Source organism: Cebus imitator, unplaced genomic scaffold (genome assembly GCF_001604975.1).
Source record: "Cebus imitator isolate Cc_AM_T3 unplaced genomic scaffold, Cebus_imitator-1.0 Scaffold0, whole genome shotgun sequence".
In the NCBI taxonomy this organism is placed as follows: Eukaryota; Metazoa; Chordata; class Mammalia; order Primates; family Cebidae; genus Cebus; species Cebus imitator.
The window spans coordinates 10,441,532-10,462,034 of record NW_016107315.1 but is presented as its reverse complement, the minus strand read 5'-3'; the positions used below and the strand labels follow the sequence as shown (position 1 = coordinate 10,462,034).

At 37.7% G+C, this 20,503-nt stretch overlaps 1 protein-coding gene across 6 annotated transcripts in view; it reads right to left on the bottom strand.

Annotated features, from left to right (window-relative positions):
* ANO10 (anoctamin 10) overlaps positions 1-20,503 on the bottom strand; it is a 232,043-nt gene that overhangs the window by 157,648 nt on the left and 53,892 nt on the right. For 4 of the 6 annotated variants that reach the window (XM_037733452.1, XM_037733389.1, XM_017522449.2 and 1 more), the window contains 2 exons: positions 18,430-18,621; positions 12,717-12,845 (listed from right to left, as the gene is read on the bottom strand). In XM_037733452.1, the coding sequence (XP_037589380.1) occupies positions 12,717-12,845; positions 18,430-18,621 (321 nt within the window). Of the gene's footprint in view, positions 1-11,024; positions 11,553-12,716; positions 12,846-18,429; positions 18,622-20,503 lie in introns of those variants that run through there. The other 2 variants (XM_017522482.2, XM_017522513.2) reach the window with 2 other exon arrangements.

Genomic DNA, 20,503 nt, shown 5'->3' with positions numbered 1-20,503 from the left:
AGCACCCTGGAGTCCACAAACCACCCTTACATAGTTTCTAATTTAATCCAGTCTTTGCAACATGGCACCTTAGGGGACTACAAAAGAAACTGGAGTCCCTATGAAGCTTTTAAGCTACAGACTAAAAACGGTTGGGGGACAGAAATAACAAGACAAAAGAACAATTACAATATATCAAAATAACTAGAAACATTAAGATCAGGTCAAATGTATACCATTTCACCATGCCCAAAATATATAAATGTCTATGATACTAAAAAATGATAGTTAGGCCTGGCCTTATTTTTGATACAAAATTTCAGTATATAAAAAAATCTAAGTGTTTCTAAAAGTGGAATTTGACCTAGAGTACCAATACAACATTTTGAGTTTAGGGTATTGTTAATGTGGGAAATCATTCAAGAAAACGGGTTATTGAACAGGGTCTACACGTTGACAAATATGAATTTAAAAACAGCTTTTTAACTGAGGGAAAAAATAAGAAAAGAGATATCAGAAATGGTACTGAAATGATCTTGATGGTGAGTCCAGCTCTTCCAAGAGAAGTATGATTTATCTTCTTTGTCTCTTCAGCACTGACTAGAAATTCAGAAACCATTTTTTGAACTGAAATAAAACAAGTATGTGAAAATACGGAAGGATGCCTTAAAGTACAGGTTCTTTAACAACAATTACTGTGGCAGCTTTGTAATTCTGGCAGAAAAAAACTGTAATGATGGCAGGCATAAAGATCCTGGGATCTAACCAACAGGACTGCAGAAATGGAAAAATGAAGTGGATTTTAGAACAATCAAGAGGAGAAGCTGAGGCAGACTCCAGCTGGACTTTTGGACTAGACAATGGTTGGACCAGAGACAGGAGAGGCCAGAAGCAGAGAGGGATACAGGAAAGAGAACAGCATGCCATCTACACACACAGAGGCAGGTGCTTCACAGGCAAGAAATGTTTCAGCCCTCTCAACCCAACAAAGAGGTTGCTCCCTGGTAAGGAAAGGATTGGAAGCTGGCTCTCATCATAAGAATATACAGTAAATTCAATCTGCAACATATTCATTTGTAGAGATCATTAGAATGGCCAACTAGAATTTATGTTAGTGAGTGAAAATGAATACTGCAGCCATGACTTCGAAAGTGATTTTTAAAACGGCCATTTTGGAATAAAATGTAAATGGGCTATAAAGTTTTCATCGTGACCCTTATAGCCCTCTATCAGTTTCCCCATCCATTACCGCTTATCCCCCAATTCACACTCTCTACTCTCCCTCAGAAAACCTATAGTCTGTCTCTTATTTCACTCTTCGTGCTCCCTCTTGGTGCTGCAGCTGCCTCCATATCTCACTTTTCCAGGGGTCCCCTGCCACACAGAGCCACCAGGAGTCTCAAATCTAATGCATTTCCATTAGATTTGAGACTGCTCAACATGCAACTCAATATTGCAAAGAACAGGAGTTTCTTATGTGTTGCATGTCTATTTTCAACTTTCTAAAGCAACACTTGCTTTCCTCCCTAGGAAAAAAAAAAATGAAACCAAAGATGCTTTTTTATCTCCCCATTAAAATAGGAAGTCAGAGAAAGAGGGTCCGTTTGACTTTGGATTGGTTCAGGCATCCAAAAGGAAAGTTCACTATCATGCAAGAATGAGGTTAGCAGGCAGGCCCAAGAGGAGGCTGATGCACCTAGCAGGTCTGTCGTTGAGAGTGAGGAGCACAGGCTTCAGTGCAATAGGAGATAGCAGAGAGAGCAGGCAATTGACAGAGGCCTTGAAAGCAAAGAATGAGAGGAGACAGGAGGAATAGTCGTCAGAGATGAATAACCCAAATTAGTTTGTTTGTGGATATCTGAAGTATTTACATTTGAATATGGATATACAATGTTCTGTGCTTTCATGTTAAAGAAAATAAAGATCCCAGACTTTGAAATTATGGCTTAGGAGTACAGAGAAACTGTTGAATTTTCTAATTCTTACCTTCTTTCAGACAATTCTTTTCTGAAAACAACTCTATTCTGAATGTGAAATAATCTCTTGCAGAGGTATGAGACTTGCCTTTTCCTGAACTTTCTTGGGCAAGAAACAGGTTAGGTTAACCACTGTAAGACCTTGGAAATTGCAAGGTAATCTGCAAAACTGGATGTTAACTAAATCATATTTAAACAGATTATGTATTAATCATCAATTCCAAGGGCACTGGGTTTTTCAACAAAACAAGTATTTCCCATTGATTGACAAACTTAAAATCCTAATTTAGCACTTCCAGGGAATTGAAGAAGCCCATTAATATGGCACAATTGGGGCCAATAATTCCTGCATTAATCAAAACAGCTAAAATAAAGAATCAAACAAAATGCATATCTTCATTTTGTTTTAGCAAAAATTTAAATGTGCACTAATTTGCAAATCTTTTGCTATAGAGCTAAGGCCCTTCCTTTGAGAAGGAAGTGTGATGGACTGTCTCACTGTCTGCCATGCCTAAATAACACCTATAAGACAATGTCTAAGATGCCCAGGTTTGTCTTCTTTAAAGGAAAGTGAAAACTTAAAGATACTTGTGAAGCAATGTGAAAACAGAATCTGAAAGCTGTCCACATTCTGATGATTTTTCCCCCAATCTTTCATAACTGTCTCATCTTTATTCAATCTGATAGCAATTTGTCTTCATGAAGTCTTTCCAAAGGTTTTCATAGAAGTGATGGCTGTCTCTATTTTAGCATACACTTTTTATCAGTTTCCATCCATTTCACTAAATTATGCCATTATAGTAACTAGAATACCACAGATAAATAGATTTGGGAACAAAATACCTCTTGGTGAGCCATAAACTCAATGAGCGGACATCTTCCCCATCATCCTCACCCCAGTGCCCACTCAGCAGGGTGACAGAGCCTGCACTAGTCAGGAGGAAATGGAGAGAGCTGGGTCAACAGGGGAAGGAGGTTAGGAAAGAGGCCTTATTGCACTGAAATTTATCTCTTAGATAGTTCTGTCTGTGAGCATTCCTAAAACCAGGGATGTACGTAGGGGAAAACCCTGCAAGTACAGTGGCAAGAGCCTGAAGCCTCAGCCTGTTCCCATATAAATATTAATTTAGAAAAGAATTAGAAATGTAGGCACACAGTTATTCCTTTATATAATCACATAATCTTATAGTTACTTATAATCATAAAGATATATACTCAATATAACCTTTAATTTTACTAATAACTATCAGATTATAAAGCATGGAACTAAGGTGACATTGTAAACAAAGTAATCCTAAGGCAAAATGCTCTAAGCCCTCTGTCACGCCTACATAAGGGCTGCTGGAGGGGACCTCGGCTGTGTGGCAGCGCCAGTGCTGTAAAAGCACCCGCTATTTAGCCAGCTAGGGAAGGAGATGTCCAAAATAACCCAGACATCTCCTTCCTGGGGAAGTTAGGAAGTAACTCCGCTTCTCCAAGCTCTTGTGGCAAAGCCTGACGGCCAGGAAAGCCCACGGACATCCGGGGGCTTAACTGTCTCTATGTAACGCTGTGCTTCAGCAGTCACATTCCATGTCTACTCTCACACCCTGCTTCTGCACCTGGTTTCTCTTTTTCTTAAAAAATAAGAATTAATAATAGTAACATAATCTTAGTGTCCTTAATATTTCTAACAAATATGTAAAAAGGGCTAACACATTAGCTTTTCTCCTCGTCTCGGCTACTTAAAAGTCTTGGGCCCCCTATCACCAACCACCACTACCTCACCCTACCTTCCCTGCCCACGCTTTGTACTCAATAAAAGTCAGAATGTCCAGGCACTCGGCGCCACTGCAGGTCTCTGCGCTTTGGTTGGCAGTGAACCCCCAAGCCCAAACTCTCTTTTCTCTCTCTCTCTCTCTCTGTCTATGTCTTTTATTTCTACAGTTTCTCTTCTCTGCACCAACAGGGAGGGGCTCACAAAACCCTACAGGGCTGAACCCTATAGATGTATCTTAGTAATGCCTAGCATATTTTAAGCACATAATCAATATATATTCAATGTAAACATTTGACTTAATACTCTTAATTATTCCCACATTAGGAGAACACAGAGCAATGTTTTATCTGGATAAAAGCTAAAGAGTCCATGGAAAGACTAGTAAATTCTAAGATTATCACAGGAATAAAGGAAGAAAAAAACAAATTCCTTAATTCTATTCAAAAGTGCCCTAATCCAAAAATAAAAAACCAACCCAACTCATGCTCAACAATAGGAAATGGTGACCAGATTAATGACTTAGTTGCTTTTTGGGCTCCTTCCTAGGCTAAGTTTTTAAACTGAATTCTCAGAATTTAATCAAACCTTTCAATTAGGTAAAGAGATTTCTATGAGAACAGATTGTTTTTCAGAAACAACAATGACAATAATAGCTAACAAAATTAAACACTGAATTTTGCCAGGCACTGTACTAAACATACTGCATGCATTTATTCATTTAGTCCTCCTAAGTTTGCAGAAGTAGGTACTGAACTCATTCAAAGATATAGAGCTAGTCAGTGGTGTAGCCAGGATATGAACCCAGAACCCATGTTCTCAGCCACTGTACCATACTCTCCAGTGTAGTTTTCCTTTTCCTATAACGATATAATTTTAATATTTTACCTAAGGGTTTTCTTAGTATTTCTAAATGGTACATTATCAAAGTCCTTATAATTATAAATTATTTTTTTTGAGACAGTGTCTCGCTCTGTCACCCAGGCTGGAGTGCAATGGCGCACTCTCCGTTCATCATAATCTCCACCTCCTGGGTTCAAGCGATTCTCCTGCCTCAGCCTCCCAAGTAGCTGGGATTACAGGTGTGCACCACCGCACTTGGCTAATTTTTGTATTTTTAAGTAGAGACAGGGTTTCACCATGTTGGTCAGGCTGGTCTTGAACCCCTGACTTCATGATCTGCCCGCCTTAGCCTCCCAAAGTGCTGGGATTACAGGAGCGAGCCACTGCGCCTGGCTTATAAACTAATTCTTAAATAATTGCCACTAACTATATGTTCACTGAATAAAAAACTATATATGACTCATTCATTCATTTATTAATAAACATTTAACAAGCAGTTACTTAATCACTTGAAAACAGTGAAGCTTAATCATGTTACTGAAGCTTCATCACATGCTCAATTACTGAAGCTGCATCATGTGCTGTGCTTGGTCATGCTCTCAGGAAGTTCCATCTGGCAGTAGAGCCATGTGATGGTCATATAGCTTTAGTAAATGATAACAGTAACTTTCATGAAGGGTCCTAGGTTGTCCGAGGATGGAACAGAAGCCAGGGGAAGTGAAGGGGAAGGAGACTGACAAGCATCTGACATTCAACTAACGCATTTCTTCTGTAAACCATGGAGATCCATGTGAGGGCCACAGCAGAAGAGAAATATGATCAGATTTTCACTTAGGAATAACCACTCCAGCAGTAGAGAGCATGGACCAAAGGAGGAAAAGCAGGAAAGCCAGAAGGCTAGTGAGGATTGGCTGTAAAAGTCTAAGTGAGAGCTCCTGAATGCATACTTTAAATGAGGCAATTGTATAGAATTATATTCAACACAACTTTAAAAAAAAAATAAGTCTAGATGAGAAATGGTAAGTGCATGAACTCAGCGACAAGGGATGGAGCCAAAACAAATATTCAGAAGTCAGAATCTGCAGGACTTGATGAGGGATGAATGAGAGGGAGGGAGGGCTAGGCTGAGGTGTGGAAGCAAGATCACCAGAGAGAAGGAAACATTCACACAATAGACAGAAGGTACATAAGAGAGGGAGATAAACATGTAAGCAGCAAACTGTAACACAGACGAAACCAATGCAGTGTTATGATGGAGAGCCTTGCCCATGACAACAAATCTAGAGCTGATAGAGACATATGAACTAACTGTTGAAAGAAGAACTCATGAACAACGGCAGTGCTATATAAACTGTTATCAATTTTCCACTTCCTCCTCTGCATCAAACATGGTGCCTGATACTTCTTATGTACACTACCAATGTTTCCATTTTACGTCCAAGAAAACTGAGACTCATAAAGATTAGAAGGCAATGCTGGGATTCTAATCCAGCTACCACCAGATTTTGACTCCCCAAGCTACCTCTATGCTGTGACACTGCCTTCTTAAGCAAATGATGATGAAAATGATAATAAAGATAATGAAAGTTTATTTCTGATACTGAACTGGTTAGAACTACAGCTCACATCCCCTGCTCCTTGACCAAGTGCTCAGCTCTGTATTTGGCATTTCACATATACAACCTCATCTATGCCTTGCCCTGTGAGAGTGGTAACAAGACCTGCAATTTAGTAAGCACCTGCTCAATACCAGACATATGATCAAAGTGAAACGTGTCATTTCTACTCTTCAGAGCAGCCATGCAAAAGAGGCCGCACTGGCCTCACTCTGCAGTCAAGGAAATGGGCTCACAAGACAAGGTGACAAGGTGATACACTAAGTGGCAGTACAGGGACAGAATCCACATTTGTGTAGTTTCAAATATCTATAAATATGTCTCTCTTCTCTCCCACTCTCTGTGTCTCTCTCTCCCTCCCTCTCTCTTAGTTGAGAGAGAGGAAGAACACATGTGACAAAATGTTCAAAATCAGTCGAACCCTGATAAAGATTACATAGGAATTGTCTGTATAAGGCTTGCAACTTTTAAATCTGAAACTAGGAAAATAAATCCTGTGACTCAGGGAACCAAAGAATCAGGAAAGGCTTGGTTCATTCTCCGAGGATACCTCCGATATTACAGATGAAATTCAATTCCGCATCTAAGCAGCTGCTTGCAGAGGGAGAGGGGCTGCCACATGAAAACTTATTTTTTTTAAAGAAACTTCAATTAAATAATATTTTTTAAACCACCAATTAAACGTGCATGGTACAGACAGGCTTGGTGGTCACCAGGCCCTAAATATTAGAAATGCGGTATAACTTCTGGGGTGAGTAGTTAATTCATTTTCACCTTAGAAAAAGAACCGATTTTAGTAGGTAAATTGTTAGTATTCAATATGTCCAACAGGTACATCTTGCCAAGTTTAGAATTAAAAGAAAACTGTAAATTCATTTATTACTAAAATGAAGTATCATCTAAGATTGATATTTGGAGGATATCAGGTCATTTCTATTTTTTAGAAATTGGAAACATGTAATTCTGTGGGTAAAGTAATAATTTTTTGCAAAACACTGTATCAATAAAGTGAACTAAGTTTGCCTCAAAAGTAAGGATAAGTACTTAAGGGAAATTATTTGCATAATGATTTAATCTTGAGGGCTGAATTTTATGACACCGCATATTAATTTTTAACCCACAAAAAATGGCATTTTCATATGTTTTTATCTATTACATTGGTAGGCTATTCTCTGGTTCAGTCTATAAAAATTTCTTTGACTTTTTTGCAAATAAAAGTAGTGTTCAAGTGTCATCAATTTTTAAAGACAACACTAGATGGCAGTAAATACACAAAAGTTGTAACGGAGATGACAGTTCTCAGCATACAGTAGTGGTCATTTTTGCCTTTACTCAATTTCATCTGTATTAAATCAAGCTTTAAAAAAATATAAAGAATCAGGGTTGGGCGAAGTGGTTCACATCTGCAATTCCAGCACTGTGGGAGGCCGAAGCAGGCAGATCACTTGAGGTCAGGGGTTGGAGACCACCCTGGCCAACATGGTGAAACCTTGTCTCTATTAAAAATACAAATATTAGCCTAGCATGGGGGTGCGCACCTGTCATCCCAGCTACTAGGAAGGCTGAAACATGAGAATTGCTCCAACCCTAGAGGCAGAGGTTGCAGTGAGCCAAGATCGTGCCACTGCACTCCAGCCTGGGTGACAGGGCAAGGCTCTGTCTGAGAAAAAAATAAAAAAGAAGAAGAAGAAGAAGGAGAAACCTAAGTAAAAATAAAGTGACCTGGCTTTGGAAATGTGATCCAGAAAAGCAAAAGAAACTATCAATTCATCCAATTTTAAATTTTGAGAACATTAACACTCAACACCAACTTCATAAAATTGTTACATTTTCTAAGTTGTGTTTGTTCTGTAAACAAATTCTAATCATGTAAATGTATCTAGATATTTATTTCGTTAATTAATTTGGAGAAAAAGCATCCTAAATTGCTTTTTTCATCAAGATGTTAAAAATTTGTATGAGAATTTTTATATATTCATAGCTTATTTATTATGGCATTTTTTGAGTTAGTAAAATTTCTGCTCTTTTAGGGCAATGAATAAACATATGAAAGTACAGCATGGTGCTAGTTTAATATGCTACTAGCAAAACTTTTTAAAATTAATAAAAACTAACTTTATGTAGACTCCAGTAAAAAATTATATTTTAAAGTTAAAGATTTAATTTCCTTATTTGAAAAGATTTTCAGATAAAAGAAAAAATAAACAGAAACATGTTAATTGACTTATTGATAGTATTTTTTTTTTTTTTTTTTAGACAGAGCCTTACTCTGTCACCCAGGCTGAAGTGCAGTGGCACAATCTCGGCTTACCACAACGTCTGCCTCCTGGGTTCAAGTGGTTCTCCTGCCTCAGCCTCCCAAGTAGATGGGATTACAAGCACACCACATCATGCCCAGCTAATTTTTGTATTTTTAGTAGAGACAGAGTTTCACCATGTTGGCCAGGCTGGTCCGAACTCCTAACCTCAGGTGATCTGACTGCCTTGGCCTTCCAAAGTGCTGGGATTACAGGTGTGAGCCACTGTGTCCAGCCCCACTGATAGTTTTGATGAACATTCTGTAACATTCTTTTTTTCCCAGCTTTATAAAGATATAACTGACAAATAAAAATGGAATATATTTAAATTATACAACGTATTTTGAAATATGTATATCCTATGAAATTAGCAAAATTAATCTAATTAACATATCACCTCACAGTTACCTTGTAAAATTCAGGATTAGAATTTCAACATGATTTTACAAACTTTATGGTAGCAAATCAAAAATTTGTATTTTCTATTCCATTTATAAATGCTACACTTTTTAAAGTCGTTACAAGACCAAATGGCATTTAGCTGAAGTCTCAGCAACACTAGAATAAAATTGGTTAAATTTCTAATTTTATGGCTATCCCTTGACCTTGGTTTTGTCCTGACACACAAAATTTTCTATTGAGAAACCAAAGCTAGGGTCCTCTCAAATGTATGAAAGTCAATAAGGTATAAACAAAACAAATCTTCAAATACACACTGTGGCAGAAAGAGAGGACCATCTGTGCAAATATAATTCAACCTCTGATCAATGTTAATTTTTTAAAATATCATAAAATAAATAGCCATAGCTTACCGCAAGCACGTTGAAACAAATACACACTGAAACAGCCAAATCAATCTTGAAAAAGAAAAACAACATAGTTTCACACTTTCTGATTTCAAAACATATTACAAAGCTGTGGTAATCAAGAGTATGGTACTGGCATAAAAACAGACACACTGACCAATGGAATAAAGAGCCTAGAGATAAACTCTGCATATACAGTCAAATGATTTTCAACAAAGGTGCCAAGACCACTCATTAGGGAAAAGAAAATCTTTTCAACAATTGGTGCTGGGAAAACTGGACATCCACACGTAAAAGAAATAAAAACAATCAAAAAAAAGTTATAAAAACAACCAAATGAAAATTATAGAACTGAAAAATGCAGTAACAGTAAATTTTTTGAAAAACACTTCAGTATATGGGCTCAATAGTAGTGTGGACATAAAAAGATGGTGAACCAGTGAACTTGAAAATATATCAACAGAATTTGCCTAATGTGAATAACAGAAAACAGACTGACAAAAATTGAACAGAGCCTTAGGGGCCTGTGGGAAAATACAAAAGACCATACAAAGATTCATATCAAAATCCCAGGAGAAGAGAGAGAGTGGGGCTGAAAGAGTACTTGAAGAAATAATGTCTATAAATTCCTTAATTTTGTAAAAGACACAAACCCACAGATCAAAGAAGCTGAGTATGCCCCAAACAGAATAAACCCCCAAAAAGCTACGCTAAGACCTATTATGATTAAACTTTCAAAAATTAAAGATAGAGGGAAACAAGTCTTGAAAGCAGCCAGAGGTAAAAAAAGGGCCCATTAACTATAGGTGAACACCAATTGGAATGCTATTATTTCTCATCTGAAACCATGGAGACTAGACGGAAGTACCAAGATATTTTTCATGTGCTGAAAGAAAAAGACTATCATCCATGAATTCCATGTCCAGCAAAACTATACTTAAGAATAAAAGAGAAAAAAAGGTTTTCAGATGAAGAAAAAATTAAGAGAATTTGTTGCTAGCAGACTGAACTTTTAAAAATTGGCTAACAAAAGTAATTTTAACAGAAAGGAAACTGCATTTGTTTCTCAGCGTTGCCAGAACAAAGTTATTACAAACTATTACAGGTTGCTTAAAATAACAGGAATGCATTGTCTCGTAGCCTGGAGAATAGAAGTCTAAAATCAAGATGTTGGCAGGACCATGATCGCCCCTGAAACCCCCCATGATCCCCCTGGAGACTTTCTTGATGCTTCCTGGCTTCTTCCTAGACTTCCTTGATGCTTCTTAGTTTGCCAGTTTAGATAATGACAATTGAAACAGCTGTTTTTATACAAGGTGAAGACTAAATAAATAAATAAATAGAGGAGGCATAATGGTTAGAACCCAGAGGGCAACAGCCAAGTACTCCTAGAATGTGCAGATTAAGTGAATCCATGAGGATTCGACTAGCAAAACCATACTGTGTAATACATGAGATTAGCCACCTGCAGATCAATCATTGTTATAGGCCAGTAAGTCTCCCGAATTAAGTAAGAACCAGGCCCTCAATATGTGACTAAGGTATCACTAAATACAAAAGGAGGCAGTAGGCTAGTCAATGGTAATATACTGAGCAAGCCAGAAATCTAGAGAAAGTAAAGGCAAAAATCAAAAAGTAGGTAGTAATGAGCTTATCCAGCATAGGTCAGAAGCTAGCGATGGATGGACACCAAGAGCTGGCTCACAGGCGAACTCTGCTCTGTGTGGAGGTAGAGATGGTTTTCAGGTTTTCTATACCTTTCAGAATATTGCACTACTCCTGCTCTTGTTCTGAATTTACCAAGAAATCTTCTAATAGCCAAATCCACCTTCACTTTAATATCCACTGTTATGGTACTGGCAAAGTATCTTTCTATTGTAGATTAACCACCTGGCTTTCTGGTTAATCTTTTTTTAAGTTTCATGAGTTTTAAGTTTCAGTCAGTCCCAAAAGCCTCTAATTAACTCTGAGTGTACTGGCAAAGACAAATTTTTAGATCTGTGAAGTGAAGTGCCATATTCTAAATCAAGAAGGCGCATTATAAGCCTAGCCAGCTGGTCTCTCCCTGTCAAAGGTAACCCTGACTTGTTTTCTCACTTCCACAGGTCATAAATCAGCCTTGCAAATACCTCTACAAAATTCTATTCAACTTACAAAATTCAAAATAGACCTACTTGTATCTGTCAGGGCCATTCTCTTTTCCCTCCCACTCGCTGCTGTCTAAAATCATTCTCCAAAATGCATATTCCACATATAGCATCTACCATGAACACAGATTCCTACCAAATACAATAAAAGAGCAAAAAAGAGCAAAGCAGAAAGTATTTCTTTAGTCAACACTGGAAACATGCAAGTTCATGATTTCCTTTCCTTCGGTCAGCCCTGAGTCCTAAGGCCTTAAGTATATGAAACACCAATCAGGATCCTAAGCTCTGCATTTATAGAGTTCCATAACTGCTCTGTTTTTAAAATATCTAAAAATGAAAGGTAGTCACAATATTCTTGACAACTATAACTACAAGCAACAAAAAAATTCCTACAAATTATTCCATTTACATTTGGTTAGTGCTTAATTTCCAAGATGTTACAGGAATCCATATTCTGAAACATGATAAAAGGAAAACCTAAAAAGAGCACAGACAGCCTACTTGTGCTTTGTATGTGAAATTATGTATCGTCCTACAAATTACATTTTGAAGTTTGAGAGTGTTTCACAATGAATTCCACACCCGTAGCAAATGAGACTAAAGTCATGATCAAAAAGCATTTCTTAGGATTTATTTGCTTAAGAAAGTATAACTGTCTTTTCTCTAAAATAGACTAAAAATACATATTAAATATATATAATTTGATTTCAAATAAGATTTTTTTTTTTAAAGGGACAGTGTCTCGCTCTGTTGCCCAGGCTGGAGTGCAGTGGTGCCATCATAGCTCACTGTAACCTTGAACTCTGGGGCTCAAGCAATCCTCCTGCCTCAGCCTCCCAAATAGCTAGGACTATAAGAATGAACCAACACATCAGGTACCAAATTAAATCAGGTAATTTTAAAATTTTTTTGTGGAGACAGGATCTTATGTTGCTCAGGTCTTGAACTCCTAGCCTCATGCCATCCTTCTGCCTTGGCCTGGGTACTGAGATTATAGGCATGAGCCACAGCACCTGGCCCTCAAATAAGATTTACCTACTTAGCACTGGGTAGGCCAGCACAACAGTGGAAAAGTCACTTCCTGTCTGCATAATGCTGACATTTTTCATACCTGGGCAATAACCACGAATACACGCCTGAATCCTCATGTCTTCTATTACTTGAACTGTTTTTGCTTTCTTACCAGCAAATCTGTATCGCTGAATTGTCAGTCATGGACAGCCCAAGACAGCACTGCTTTGGTACAGAGGAATATGCTATGGATGCTCCTTAAAAGAAATTTAAATCTTTACTTACCTCCACCGCTACTACAATCAAAATGAGGTCTGCTTTTGACTCTGGAAAGATGGCATTCACTTGTGGTGACATTCCAATCAGAGCACAGTTCGTGACCACAGATATAACACTCATTGTTTCAAAAGCCAACTAAAAGAAAAAAGAATGAAAATTAAAAATTGCAATGCCTGCTTGCATATTTCCTCACCCTTTTTCATATTATCTAAAAATCAAGGAAAATGTCTTACCCTAGTTCTAAACATTCCAAGTACATTTTAAACTTTTTTCTCTGTCATGGTATGATTTTTTTAGCTGAAAAAAGCCATACTGTTAGACAGTATTTTAGACACTTTTGGCATGAATATCCCAAAGCAGTATGTTCTATCTTCCTAATTGGAGGCAGCCCCAGACCTGAATTGGGAACACTTAAAGTTACTCTACTCACATCTAAGAGGAATCTGAAGTAGGGCTGTCAGGAAAAAATGTTTCACATTAAAAAACAGGTAAGATTTCAAACAGAACTTATGTTGTAAAACCGTCCTTCTACTTTAACATCACACACCACATATGACTCAGCTATAACCAGTTTTATAATCAAGGCACCAGTGATAAATGGTGATCCTTTCCCAGCATCATTTAGCAACAAATGTAGAACTTTAGAGAAATGCAGATGCTAGGCCCCACTGAGACCTACTAGACAAACTTGGTCCCATATCCCCTGAAGGAGACTTTGGTGCATACTGCCGAAGATGGATGGAGAAATGCTGTGACCATTGCTATTTTTTTCTTTAATATAAAGCATATGGTCATTAATTAGTAATTTACCCATTAATTCCAAGAAACACAAGTACTATTAGAAACATAAATTTTAAAAGAAGCAAAACAAAAGATGACTGAATCCAAACTTAATATATCTTGCCCATGGAGAACTTCTGCCATCTTGTATGTAAAAATATTTTGTGTAGTCTGATTATTTTTCCACAGTTTTCTTCATAAGAAATCTAAAACTGTCTTTATTTTCTCTTTAGTTTAAAATTTCTATTTACTTATTTTTTATTATATTCACATAGCTTAAAAATCAAAAAATTCTAAGTATATAGTAAAGAGTGTCTTGTTCCCTTGTCCCTTTTCCTTCCACTTCCCAGCTCCCATTCTCCCTTGAAGATAACCATTATTAGCAATTTCATATGTATTCTTTCAGACACTTTGTCTACAAAATAAGCAAACTTGAATATACACACTCTTTCCTACTCCCTTTTCAGCAGACTACACACCATCAGGACCCTTGCTTTGGTCATTTAAATTGTCTTGAGGGACTTCTTGTGTCAATACTAAAAGAGCTCCTTCATTCTTTGCCACATATCAGAGCATATGTAACCATTTTCTTACTGGTGGGCATTTACTTGCTATTACAAACAATGCTACAATTGATGAACTTATAAGTACATCACTTAACAAATGTGGAATTAGGCTAAATTCTACAAAGTGAAATGGCTGAGTCAAGGAGGACATGCATTTGTTATTTTGATAGATAATATGAAGCTGCACTCCATGGGTTGACCAGCTCATACTTCCAACAGCAGCATATGACAATGCCTGGCTTCCTGAACTTGCAATATATTTGTAACTAAACTTTAAGGTTTTTCTTTAGATCATCTATATTGAGTTATAATTTACATACAATAAACAGCATGTATTTAAGGTACATACTTCCTTAAGTTTTATAGGTGTACCTGTGAAACCACCACCACCACAAACAAGACACAGGACATTTCCATTTCCTCCTTGCAATTCAGCTCATGACTTTTTCAGCCCTATCTTTACACCTGGGTCCAAACAAAATATGATCTACATTTTGTCAATATAGATTTGTTTGCATATTCCAAAATTAGATATAACTGAAATCATACAGTATACACCCTTTTGTGTCTGCTTCTTTCACTCAGCATGATGATTCAGTGATTGAGCCATGTTTTATGTATCACTATTTCATTTCCTTTTTTATTGAGCAGTGTTCCATTTTATGAATATGTCAAAATTTCTGTTTTCCATTTACCTACTGGTGGCAAGTTGGGTTGTTTCCAGTTTGGGATTATTGTGCATAAAGTTGCTATGAACATTCCTGTGCAGTCTTTGTATGAATATATCCGTTCATTTCTCCTGGCTATCTATTAATATTTCTCCTTTCAGTTCAAGTTTTTTGTTCACATATTTTGAAACTCTGTTCTTTGGTACATATACATTTGAGATTGCTATGTCTTCCTGATAATTTGACACTTTTATCATCACAGAATGGTCCTCTCTGGCAATGTTTTTGCTCAGATGTCTACTTTATCTGATATTAATAGTCATTCCTGCTTTCTTTTAAATAATATTTCCATATATATCATTTTTATCCTTTTACTTTCAACCTACCTAAATACTATTTGCAATTCTTAAAGAGAGCAAATACTTGAGTCATGTGTTTTAATCCACTCTGCCAATCTGTCTTTAACTGTTGTCTGACCATTTATAGGTAATGTAGTCATTGATATGTTAGGAAGTATGGCTGGTTATTTCTTTGTTTTCTGTTTGTTCCCTGTTTTCCACTTATCTCCTTTCTTTTTCCTGCCTTACTGCGGTTTACTTGAACATTTTTTAGAATTCCATTTTGGTTTATCTTAATGTTCCTGAGTGTATCTTTTGTATAATATTTTTAGTTGTGGCTCCAGGAATTATGTATACATAACTTACCACATTCTACTTGTGTTATCATTTATCAGTTTGAAGCATGGGAAACCTCACTTCCACCATCCTTTATTCATAACATACTTATTGTTATAGGGCAAAGAATCAGACAGTGTATCTTGTCTACATAGGCTGTGTGTAGTGGCTCATGCCTATAATCCTAGAAATTTGGAAGGCCAAGGTGGGAGAATCACTTGAGGCCAGAAGTTTAAGACCACCCTGGTTAACATAGGGGGAGCCTATGTCTACAAAATAATAATAAAATTGTTTTTTCTCTACATATATTTAGAATCATTAGGCAGTATTGTAAGTTTTGCTTCAATAATCAGACATAACTCAGAAAACTCAATAAAAGTCTATTTTTTTTACTAATATTTTTGGTTATCATGGTTTTTCTTCCTCACGTTCCCAGATTTGTTCTTTTATCATTCCTTAGTTAACAGAACTTCCTATAGCTATTCTTTTAGGATAGGTCTACTGGCAACAAGTTCTCTTAGTTCTCCGTCATCTGAAAATGTCTTGCTTCTTACTTCATTTCTGAAAAATATTATCTCCGAATATAGGATTACACACACACACACACACACACACACACACACACACACACACACATATATATTTTTGAGATAAAGTTTCACTCTTGTCACCCAGGCTGGAGTGCAATGGTGTGACCTTGGCACGCTGCAACCTCCACCTCCCAGGTTCAGGCAATTCTCCTGTCTCAGTCTCCAGAGGAGCTGGGATTACAGGCATCTGTGAACACAGCCAGCCAATTTTTGTATTTTTAGTAGAGACAGGGTTTCACCATGTTGGCCAGGCTGGCCTTCCAAAGTGCTGGGATTACAGGTATGAACCACCGTACCCGGCCAGGATTCTATACTGACAATACATTAAGGACCTGAAAAATATTTTGCCACTTTCTTCTGGCCTCCATGGTTTCCAAGAAGAAATTGGCTGTCATTCTAATTGTTTTTCCCCTATAGGTATGATGTCATTTCTCTTTTGATTCTCTTGAAATGCTGTCTTTAGCTTTCAGGTGTTTATGATGTGTGTTGACAAGGATTTCTTTGGTTTATCTTGTTCGGGGTTCACACTGCTTCTTGAATCTGCAGTTTTAGGTCTCCTGACAAATTTAAAAAGTTCTTAGCCATTATCTATTCAAATACTTTTGGGGACCCCCTCTTTATTCTCCCCTTCTGTAACGCCAATGACATGAATGTTAGCTCTTTTTTAAATCCACACAAGTCCCTGAGGTTATGTTTTTACCCAATACTTTCTGTTGTTCTGACTGGATAATTTCTTTTTTTGAGATGAAGTCTCACCCTGTTGCTCGAGCTGGAGTGCAGCAGTGCAATCCAGCTCAGTGCAACCTCCGCCTCCCGGGTGCAAGTGATTCTCTTGCCTCAGCCTCCCGAGTAGCTGGGATTATAGGTGCCCACCACCACACCCAGCTAACTTTTGTATTTTTAGTACAGATGGCATTTCACCGTGTTGGCCAGACTGGTCTTGAACTCCTGACCTTGTGATACAACTGCCTCAGCCTCACAAAGTGCTGGGATTATGGGCATAGCCACTGTGCCTGTCCGATAATTTCTTTTATTCTATTTTCCAGTTTTTGATTCTTTCCTCCATCCTTTCCATTCTGCTGTTGCACTCATTCAGTGAGCTTTTTATTTCAGTTATAGGTATTTGTCCCTTCTAAAATATCAACATGATCCTCTTTTATATCTTCCATCTCTTTGCTGAGACATCCCAATTCTGTTTTTCTCATTTATTTCAGGTATCGTCATAATTACTCATTGAAACTTTTATATAAGGCTGTTTTAAAATCGCTGTCCAATATTTCTAACACCTGTGTCATCTTGGTAGCAGCATCTGCTGACTGTCTTTTCTCATTAAGCTTGATTTCTTCCTGGTTCTTCATATAATGAGTGATCTTATTTTATTTTATTTTTTTGAGATGGAGTCTCACTCTGTCACCCAGGCTGGAGGACAATGGCATGATATCGGCTCACTGCAACCTCCGCCTCCTGGGTTCAAGTGATTCTTCTGCCTCAGACTCCTGAGTAGTAGGGATTACAGGCACCCACCAGCATACCTGACTAATTTTTGTATTTTTAGTTGAGATGGGGTTTCATCATGTTAGCCATGCTGGTCTGGAACTCCTGACCTCAGGTGATCGGCCTGCCTCGGCCTCCCAAAAATGCTAGGATTGCATTTGTGAGCCACACCTGGCCTGATGAATGATTTTTTTTTAATAGAAACCTGGATATGTTAGGAGAAAGAAGATTCTAGATTAAACCTTCTGTTTTAGTTGATTTCTCTAATACCATTCCAGCAAGGGAAGAGGGGATAAAACCTTATTAATACCAGGTAGAGGTAGAAGTTCAGGTTCCCCATGTAGAAACCACTGGCACCTAGTGGGGATTCCTCATTATTGCTGGACAAGGATGGGTGTTCTGGCTTCCCACTAGACTTCTACTGATTCTTCCTTCATGGAGAGAAGGATGGGTCCCTCATATATGTTCCCATGTGGGCTCCACTGTGCATGGTTGTGGTGAAACTCCTTATTCCACTAGGCTTCCTCTGAGATCACCCCATGACTAGAAAACTAGACTAGCAGAAACTAAAAAAGGAGTCTCATTACTGCCAGGTAGGAGCAGAAGTCTAGGCTCCCCATGTGGCTTCCACTGACTCTGTAGCAGGGAGGGGCTCAATACCAGCTGAGATGAAGTCTCAGCTGGCTACTTTCCCAGAAGATTGTCAGAGTTTCACATCTGAAAGTGGTCTTAGAAATTATATTTTATCTCCCCAACCCCCAATTTAAAAACAAGAAAAGTTAAGCTAGAGAAAGTAAATGGTTATCTAAGGTCACACAGCTAGTTTGCAGCAAAACAAATCCAGTTTTCCTGAATCTCTCTGTAGGGCTTGCTTTTTTATTTTTTCCCTGTCATAACATCTCGTATTTTTTTTTTTTAAAGGAATAATTTTTTTCTCAAACAATTACCTGCCACACACCAATACTGGCTGAAGGTTCTGAGAATGGACGTTTGAAGACCCTGCACATTTTTAAGGCATCTGAATTGACTTCGGTGAAGTTATTTAACACAGCAAAGGCAGCTGCTAATGGGTAAACACAGGAGAAAAGGCTCACATAACCAAACTGCAGGAATAACTCCAAGTAATCATCAAAGGTGCCCTGAAAATATAAACAAGCATGCATTATTTTAATATCATATAATAGGAATATCTTTTTGCAATATTATTCCAAGCCTTGGCCTTTAACTATTCAAAAAAAAAAAAAAACCTCAGAGTTTCCCCACCACACACCAGTGTTTCTCCAACTTCTGGCACCCTCAGGCATCATGATCATCCCCCACACATGCACTAATAATTTCAGTTTAAGAAAACTACTCATCACAATATTTTAAAGCAATGATAAACGTTAATATTTTAAAATTAATAAACATTATTATTATTGCATCTCTGAACCAGTCTTTCACTAAGATATGCATATTAGATTCAGTATTAGTGTAAGTCAGAGTCCACTTCCAGTCAGGTTTTATTATTTTATATTTTATTAAATAGAAAATCTCAAACACAATAGGATATTGGGAATAGCAAAAGGTGCTTCTTCCAGATGTTCTGGATATCTGAATCAAGTATGAACCCACAGATTCTAAGTGAGTCTCACTGGCTATTTTCGAGGTTCACCAGAAAGTACCACTAAACACATAAACCTCAGAACTGGCAGGTTAAATGCTCAGCTTGGGATTCAAGAATGAGCAGTTTCTAAATAACTTGGTTGGTTGCATTTGGCTCTAGATAGTATGTTCTTATGTTGTGTTGCAGCATCTAGTTGTGGTTTTTAAATACGCCCAGTGACATTGCATCAATCTCTTTCTCTGAAAGATGAAGAAATCAAGACTTGGGAAAGAGTAAAAATCTTAGCAATCAAACCATTTTTAAGACATTCAGTCTTAAGAAATCCTGATACCCTATGCTCAGCATTCAAAATTACACTGTTTCAGCCAGCGCAGTGGCTCTTGCCTATAATCCTAGCACTTTGAGAGGCCAAGGCAGGCAGATCCCTTGAGGTTGGGAGTTTGAAACCAGTCTGGCCATCATGATAAAACCCCATCTTTACTAAAAATACAAAAAAAAAAAAAAAAAAATTAGCCAGGTGTGGTGGCATGCACCTGTAATCCCAGCTACTTGGGAGGCTGAAGCAGGAGAACTGCTTGAACCTGGGAGGCAGAGGTTGCAATGAACCGAAATTATACCACTGCACTCCAGCCTGGGCAACAGAGTAAGACTCTATCTCAAAAGAAAAAAAAATAAAGCTTATACAGAGGTATGCAGGCAGTTGTTCTCAGGTGTGCCACTGGGAAGCCTCTGAAAATCACGCAAAGGCCTTCTTGGTGTTATTAGTACATAGCACTGAGGGAGCCCTTCCTAAACACAGCAGCATGCTCCACACTCTGTGTTTCCATCTCATGGGGTGATTCTGAGTGATGATATGTACACGTTAATATTTTATCAGTACCTTTTACACTCTGAGTGCTTTTGAGCCAATAAATTTAGGAAACCAGGGACATAATCTAACAGCAAGAAGGAAAAAAAAATGAAAATTTAACAAAGAACACACACACATACACACAGACTATATTAACCATGACACAGCCTACACGATTCACTCTTTTTATTGGGCCATGCTATCAACAGTCAGCTGAGAAGTTTTAAACTGATAAAATGTTACTTACTAAAAACATGTAGCAAATATGACACACAATGGTGAGAAGATAAAAAATCAGAAATAAGATAAAGATTCCTGTAATAATTACTTCTATGCAAATTGTATTGAACATTCTAGTAAGCCTAGTAGATAATAAAAAAGGTAAAAACTGAAGGAAGAAAGAAAATGATCATTATTTATAGCTCAAATTACTGTCTCTAGAAAATCCAACAAAATCTGTAGAAAATGTATTGGAGGCCGGGCGCGGTGGCTCAAGCCTGTAATCCCAGCACTTTGGGAGGCCAAGGCGGGTGGATCACGAGGTCAAGAGATCGAGACCATCCTG